The 8,260-nt window shown below is 34.7% G+C and overlaps 1 protein-coding gene across 2 annotated transcripts; it reads right to left on the reverse strand.

Moving 5' to 3' along the window:
- LOC109728426 (nucleotide pyrophosphatase/phosphodiesterase-like) lies at positions 317 to 7,474 on the reverse strand. Of its 2 annotated transcripts, XM_020258825.1 has the most exons (13): positions 7,114 to 7,474; positions 6,886 to 6,973; positions 3,929 to 4,195; positions 3,467 to 3,575; positions 3,062 to 3,179; positions 2,470 to 2,602; positions 2,009 to 2,196; positions 1,739 to 1,925; positions 1,574 to 1,641; positions 1,382 to 1,475; positions 958 to 1,146; positions 761 to 841; positions 325 to 600 (listed from the first exon to the last, which is right to left on the reverse strand). In XM_020258825.1, the coding sequence occupies exons 1-13, from the start codon at positions 7,413 to 7,415 to the stop codon at positions 535 to 537; spliced, it is 1,890 nt and encodes a 629-aa protein (XP_020114414.1). In that variant the 5' UTR covers positions 7,416 to 7,474; the 3' UTR covers positions 325 to 534. The 2 variants fall into 2 exon arrangements, with proteins under 2 accessions (XP_020114415.1, XP_020114414.1); XM_020258826.1 differs by lacking the exon at positions 761 to 841 and having other exon boundaries at positions 317 to 600.

Consider the following 8,260-nt stretch of genomic DNA (forward strand, 5'->3'; position numbering starts at 1 on the left):
AGGGATTTTCATTGCTTTTGATTCAATAATGTTTGTGAGTTTGAAGGGTTTAGTTTACTTAGAGTTTTATCTCTTCTGTTTTTGATTTAATTTGCTTGATCTAAAATGTAAGAGAAAAGGCAAATGAAAATTGAGAATTTTCTTTTTCAGTATTACGATTAGCAAAACAATTCTACTTAAACAGCATTTAGATTGAAGTTTCGGTCTGAGCCAAAATTAAAAGTACTTGTACCAAGCTCTGATGCAAGATAAATTAACGAATACCGCAGAATCTGCTGCCACATTTGGATACTAAGCAAACTGATACTAGAAAAGAAACCAAAATGAGGAAACTGATATTAAGATCCAAATTAATTTCATACAGTAATAAATTACAACTTTTTTTTTTCGCTAACTGGCTATTTATTCTTATTTATTCTTCATATTTCCCGCTGTTTTACAAACACGAATAATATACTGCCAAAATCCAAAGAATCTATATAGTGTATTTTCCATTTCATACCTCTTTTATTGCAAGATCAAATTTGCGGGCGGCTATTTGGCCTCAGGTTTAATAATGTGGAATCGATCGAGAACCTCAGTCGTGTTTGAACTCAGAAACTGAAACACATCAGAATAAGCAAAAGATTAACATCATGCATATTAAACATTTGATTTGCCAACTAAACATTTTCAGCAGCTGCACAAACAATATTGTCATTTCTGTTCATAACTTTTCTACTTACGTAAAATCGTTGCTACGCATGCAACTACTACTAACCTCAAGTAATAGGTCATTTCTTGTGGCATGCACTCTGGCATAACCAAATTCAGAAAACCTTGATAAGCTCCAACTCTTCGGCTAAACAAATTACGACAAAACGAAAAAGAAAAAACAGAATTTGAGTATCTTCACTGTACAATAAATGTGCTTGTGAGCCTACATGCTTGTCGATAAGTTGGTAAGAGAACACTCACATTGTGCGAGAAACTGTCCAGGACGAATCCTCCGGTCCCTACGACGACATGAACCGGTGCCGTATAGTTGCTGTTGTCGTATGTGTCCACGCCATTTTTGTCCTTTTTTGGCATGCCTTTGCATTCACCACCGTATACCGCACACGTCCTCTCGTAATTGTGTACATGACCGAAAAAAACCAAGTCCACCTAGTGATCAAAGTAGTTAGTAAAAGCATGGTGATATAACTAAGTTGATGGCGACGACTTTTATGGCATCAATAATATGTAATTTTGCGTTTTGTTTACAAAATTTTCAATATACATAGAATATGATTGTTGAAAAAAGAAAATTAAGTATGACATGTGTATCAACCACAATAATTGATTCAATCAAATTCTTTTTACTGTCGAAAAAAATTTTCTTTATAGTTAGTGACTTTACCTTGTAGGTGAGTAATAGTGGTTCGACAGATTTGACAAATTTCGCATCAACATTTGGAAGTATACTACTATACGAGGAGTACATCGGTCTATGCCTGCAACCGGCAACGAGGAAACAAAATGAGACCACACTAAAGAATAGATGATGCCACATAAATGAGACCACCTTGAATCGGAAAACCGCAAGTCTTACCCGGCAAAAATTAGCCAAGGTGTTCTTGTTCTATCCACTGACGACAAATCGTTCTGGATCCATTGGTTCTGTTATCGATCGAGCGCCAAGTTAATGACTAGTTAGTTATTTTTAGCAAGCTGAGAAATCTGAATTGAATTGGTGTAGTCAGAGCAGAAAGCATACTTGCTCAGAATTGCTAGTCCAGTCATGCTCTGTCGAAATTACAGTGAAGTGAACACTAGCTTGTTCGATCGAGTACCATGGTTTGTCCTCACTAACCGTAGGCATCGGAAAATAAGACTCGTAAGCGACTCCACACTCACCACCGGAGTCTGGGGTTATGTATACGGACCCTGAATCCACATAATCCCTGTAAAACGCACTTTCGACTTAACATTTTAGATTGATATGTCAAATTAGCAACCAAAGAAGACATAAAAGAAGGAAATTTGCCTTTCATGGTTGCCAATAGCCGTCATATACGAAACATGAGATGCCAACGGCGTGATAAGATGAAGAAAGTAGTCCCACTCTACCAAAAATCCAGTAGCGTAGCTAATGTCGCCGATATGGAAAATTGAGTCGACACTACCCGCGCCAATCTCTTTTGCCATTGCTGCAACAACAGAAATTGATCCAGGCTGTATGTGTGTCAAATAGCGCGAACATCCCAAAATGGAACACTACATGATCTAAAATGTATCAGATAGGGTAAAATAATCTTGTTGATAGTTCAATCCTGGGTAAAATTTCTTCCTGAATGTGCTGCAATAGCTGTAGCAGGATAGTTTCAGACCATGAAGAATCTTTTTTGAAAATGTTTCATGTGCTTTTCGAAACAACCTATGAAAATATGCAAGATAACGTTCTAGTCGCATATGGAATAGAAGAGGAAACACAAGAAAAGAAGTTACCTGGATGTAGTGTTCGACGGACGGGTCTAAAGGAGCCTTTCCCATATCACCATATATAAGAAAGTGTAACTCTTCTGATCCTGCGGCTGGTGGGGTTTTGAACTCGATTCTGCTACTCCAACCGACCAAATCGCTGCATATGATGATGATGTTACATCTCTTAGAGATCATAAAGCATCCTCACATCATTAATTGATTGATGATGAAATGGTCTACCAAAATTGGCATACAAACAATTGCAGAAAGCGAATTTCGCTATGCTGTAAAGGAATTAACTTGACTGCAAACACGACTTATTACAGCAAAAACTAAATTGTTTTGTTGTTTATGCTTATTCCTTTAATTCTTCTCTTGTTTATGAACAAAACATCTATGGATTTACTTGATTACACTGTTTTGAGAAGGACAAACTGTCATAGGATGTCAAAAATATCGTCAGCGAACCCAAGCGCATCAACTGAGACTTACATCAGCAGAAAACTTCATAGTGCAAAACGTAGCTACGAACAAATTATATCTGCAAAATTTATCGTTAAATGGTTCCTCATATTCCCTAACTGAAGAAGAAATTATGATGTGAGTTTAATTTTACCTTCCGTATCGGTAATAGTAGGTTTGAGACGGTTGAAGCCCGGTCATTACAGCAGAGTGAATGTAGCCAGGGTCATGCCATCCGAAATCCTTAGCCGGACTCGGTAATAGAGAACTACCTAGAAACAAATCATAGAACAAATGTAATTAAACGCGCCACCGAATCTTAAATATCGGCTAAATTGTCTTGTAATTGTCCATTTGCTCGCTACGGTATCATGACTTGAGCCAGTTTCTCCAAAATCTTCGATTCTTCGATGTATTGAAGTAGATTATTTCAATGGTAATTGTGATAGTGATTTTTACCGTAAAGTATCTGATACTAATTTAAACTGAACTTGGCATTGATGGAAGACAAATCCATAAGAAAGTTAAAAGGCTGATGGCGCGAAAACATGCAACTCACTGCACATGTCTGCCTGTGTGAATGTTGCAACTTGAGATGTGGCAGTCTTCCCTTCCCCATATTGAACTAGCTGTGGATTGCTATCTCCACTGACCCAAGTCAGCCTCATCTGTCCAACAGCAATCAAATCTGGTATGATTCACCAAAGCAATAAAACATATGGTCATCTGAAACTTTAAAAGTTCTATTCAAACAGTACTTTCGTCGTCACAATCAGTTATTCGCTCCTTAATTTTATTAACTTTTGCACAATTCGCTAGTCAGTACGTGACAGTCACGTGATTCTCCGGTGTTGCCTGTTTGGTCACGTTTCTGATAGTAGAGATTTTCTGCTTTGCTAAATGGATTGCAAGTGATTTCCGCGTACTACTTTACTTTTATATGTGCGGTTGATTAAACCGAGCAATTTATTCAAATATCTTTACTTTTATATATATATATTTTTAAAAGTTTACTATTCACCGAGGTTGCGGTGGAGTCGAGACTAGAGAGGTGGCCGTTCAGGGGCATGGAGGGGTTGGCAAAGGGGACAGGGTCCGACCGCCCGAGCACGCAGGGCGTGTCGAACCCGCCGGCGAAGAATACGAACTCGACGTCGGTGCGGAAGTTGATCACGTGGAAGGTCACGGTGCCGCCGCACGTCTCAACCAAGCACTTCCCCGCCAAGCGTTTCCGGCACTCCTTCTTGCCGCAGGTCAGGTAGGAAGGGTCCTCGCTCATGTACTGCGCCTGCAGCAGCAGCCATTATGTGAAATAATCGTTGTTCTTGGCACAAACTTGAATTTAATAAAACATTAAATAATATAAGAATTCAAATAAACTAGCCGTTAGTAAGTGTTCTACCAAGAAACTGGTGTGATGTGTTAGATAGTGTATTTTATCCTTGTAGTTACTATACTCACAAACAAATTCTGCATTGGTGGTGTTACAAACTTAAGTTAACATTATTTTTAATATATTAATTATTTCTAGCACAAGTAATAAAGAATTTCATAATTAATATTTGAGATCTCTAAGCTCGAATTCTAATTGATTTATATTTATACTTTTGTATATAAACACAAAGCGCGGTGATTGACGGGTCGTTTTCTTCTTTCTTCGTATATTGGACTTCTCTTTTCTTGCCTATTATATTATTATTATTATTATTATTATTCTGTTATTTTTTTTTCTTTTTTTTACTTATGGAATTTTTAGTCCAACTGCCAAAAGACAATGAGGTTGATGATTAGTACTGTGTAGTGACAGATTTAGAAATTTTTTTAGAAAGATCAAATATAAAATAAAGAAAAGTAAAAAAATAATAATAAATACAAATGCTAAGAAAAATTGTATGAAAAAGAAATATGTATAATTTTGAATTATAATTATGTTGAATGTCTTTTTATATTTAGGAATCGACCTATAGTGACGTCATGACCACTATTATTTAAAAAAAAGTATAAAATACTTTTTTATATTTTAATAGGCGTGTGTTTTTAACTTGGGATTCAAACTTTAATAATTTTAAAAATGTCACATGGTAGCGAAGGAGGATCTTTATTTATTAAAATAAAATATGATCAATTAGTCAACAAAATAAAATTAATTACAAAATAGATCCCACGATTAGACGTGCGGGGAGTTCTTTAATTAGGGAGGAGCCAATAGTAGAGTCAATTAAAAAAAAAAGAAAAAAGAAAAAAAAGAGAGCGAGGCAATAGCAGATCGCAGCTTTTAAAAGTATTAAGTATTTTTGGTGCTCGTAAATTTTTCATCGTTGAATTTATTTCTTTAACTAATTTTATCTTTTAAATTATGTTATTCTACCAACCACTTATTCTACCGTAGAAAATCACTAACTCTGCAAATATTTATCCAAAAGCCAAAACCTACAAACACAAATAGTTCGATGTTTTTAAAAATATGAGTATAATTCTCTCTCTCTATCTCTATATATATATAGAATTAGACTATTATTCTATTGATAATACCAAGTTATTGGTACTGTTAGATTTTTGGCCTTGAATTAAGAAATGTGTGGTTAGTGGTCCTTTAGGATGGAATGAGTGGTTGGTTGAATAGTATAATTTAACTGATGGAATTGATCAAAGTGGTAGATCTTATGATAGAAAACTTGATAGTACTAAATACTTTGTGCTATTAATAGGTGGACTCGCTTTCTCTCTATATAACTAGGATATTATACAATTAATAGCATCGGCGCTTGAATTAAAGGATATGCGGTTAGGATATAGTGGTACCCTAGGATTGAGTTGGTTGTTGGTTGAATAGTATGATCTAATAGATGGAAATAGTCAAAACGGTAGAAGTAACAATGAAAAACTTAGTAGCACAAAGCACTTGGTGCTATTGATAGCATAGCAGTTGAACTCTCTCTCTCTCTCTCTCTCTCTCTCTCTCTCTCTATATATATATATATATATATCAAAGTCTCTAAGCTCCAAAAAAAAAGTTCTAACTCCACCTAAATTAGTTTGTTAAACGTAACATATATAGCTCAAGTCTCTAAGCTCTAGAAAAGGTCCTAACTCCACCTAAAGTTAGTTAAATGTAAATTATGGAATCAAAACCATTATCTTATAACAACCTTTATTTAAAAAAACAAAAAAAAAGGCCCCCCCCAAAAAAAAAAAAACTTTAACAACCTATGTACTCTTCTTTTTCTCCCATGCCCAACGCCTTCATTTTTCTTCTACTTACAAGCGTTTCACATCACTAGAAACAAAGTTATGAGAGAAGTTATTGCGTGGACCTCGTTCGCCACCTCAGCTGTGCACCGTCTTTGTTAAATTCCGAGTTGCTCAACACATTAGCTTTCCTTTTTCTAATTTAATATTTGTTTTAGAAAAGAAGGAAGAGGAGGATTCCCACTCTATGGTCCACAGCTATATGGTGCACCAGGTTTAGCTGAAAAAAACTTTGCATTCTTGAACCTTATCCAATTTTGCACAGATGTAAAAGTGTGTGATGTATGAAATTGACAAATAAGCTCCTCACACTTTCTTATTTTCTAATTTAATTATTGCATTTAACTATTCTGTTGTTGTTGCTACTGCTTCTAATGGTCCTTCCGAGATTTTATTGAGACAGTTTAGCCAGTCATGTAATTCTATATTCTAATCTTTATTTTTTGTTTAAATCTTGATACCGTATAAGATGAGAATTTAAAGAACACCTGATAAGAGATAATGAGATAATGAGATGATTACTTCTCCCGCCTCTCTCTTTTCTGTAATTGATTTCATCACCACTCAAGAAAACGTCAACTACGGCGTTTTGAAAAATGGAGCTACCGATGAATTTAACTTACGGTAAACTGAACAACAAAGCGGTCACTGAAATTTCGGTGAAACGAACGTGTTCTAACCTCAAAGTTGTATTGAAAAATTCTGATGCATGGAAAATATTGGACTCACCTTCACAGGATAATGGCATAGGAGTGGGAGATTGCTGAGGTCTCCAGTTTGTATATAATACACAGAATTTAGGAGACAACCCTTTACACTGTTTTTTTTTTAAAAAAAAAACAAAACAAAACAAAAAGAATAATAGCCTAAGTTAATATACAAGAAATTCAAAAAATTAAAGGAAAAAAAAAAATCTAGCTTAGCATATATAATTTTGGCTTCAAATTTGAGCCTTACCTCGAGTTCGAAGGAGAGATCATAGCAATCCAATCCGACTTATCGGGCGAGCGAACGCCGCTAACGGTCACGGTAACATTGACCTCGTCAGGCAACGGCGAGTTCGAGCTGATATTTACTGCGAGATACGGATTCCGTTTGTTGCAGCTAGCCAGCGATCTCCTGTTAATATACCTGAATTGCGATATCCCCAAGCGATCCAATTCATCTTTCGAGTAGTTCGTCGTAATCGGATACGACGAACCGAGATAAATGAAGGAGCAAGAGAAGAGAAGAAGAGAGAAAAGCAAAACGAAATCCATGAAGAGAACAAATAATAATAGAACAAGTAATAGACTTTTTTTTCTTTTTTTTCTTTTTTTTTTTTTTGGCCTCTACTTCATTTATCTATATATATATATATATATATGGGTGTTACATTAATATAGGTTGTTGTATTGGTATTTCCTTCAATAAATGAGGTGAGACATTACTTAGGCTATTGCACCACTTAATATGTGGTGCTTAAGGAATATGCTATTGTTGTGGTTATCGAAGTTGGAACAAAGATGCCAAATTATATCACCATTTACGTGAGGAACGTGTGAGAAGGAATTAGGAAAGGGACATGATTGTGAAATAAATGTGGATGTTTTATTTTAGATATGCATAAGATCAGTAGTAAAGAGGCTCTGTTGTTATTAATTTGTTTACAATATTAGAATTTTTGAATCGATGATCGACATCGTTGAATACGATCTATATCACTTGAAATATTTAGAAATTAAATTTTAAATTTTTTTCATATTAGTAACCGAATAATTAAAGGATTGCAAAATTTTATAATTTTAATAGTCGATATGAGTCGTTTGCTTGTTTAATGGTATAAAGAAATCTAAATAAATTGATTTTTAGTTAGAAAATTTTTTAAATTATTTAAAATAAAATCTATTCTCTTAATCTCGATTATAAAATTCTATCATAACTTTTTAAAGGATATTTATTTTTGCACGTTCATTTCTGTGTTCACTTAATGCATAAGAAAATAATATTGTAAAAACATAAAATTTAATTCTAGATATTTTTAGTAGTTTAGATCATATTATACGACACCAATATTCGAAAGTTTCAACATCAAAATATAAATTGATAGCTAGCAATGGGGCCT

The sequence above is a fragment of the Ananas comosus genome, linkage group 23, assembly GCF_001540865.1.
Source record: "Ananas comosus cultivar F153 linkage group 23, ASM154086v1, whole genome shotgun sequence".
In the NCBI taxonomy this organism is placed as follows: Eukaryota; Viridiplantae; Streptophyta; class Magnoliopsida; order Poales; family Bromeliaceae; genus Ananas; species Ananas comosus.

Bases quoted from the DNA above. Each gene is read 5' to 3' on its own strand.
- LOC109728426 (XM_020258825.1), bottom strand. From the start codon at position 7,415: ATGGATTTCGTTTTGCTTTTCTCTCTTCTTCTCTTCTCTTGCTCCTTC. The intron at 2,603-3,061 runs GTAAAATTAAAC...CATCATATGCAG, and splicing joins TACTATTACCGATACGGAAG to CGATTTGGTCGGTTGGAGTA. The intron at 842-957 runs GTGAGTGTTCTC...TAATTTGTTTAG, and splicing joins TGGACAGTTTCTCGCACAAT to CCGAAGAGTTGGAGCTTATC.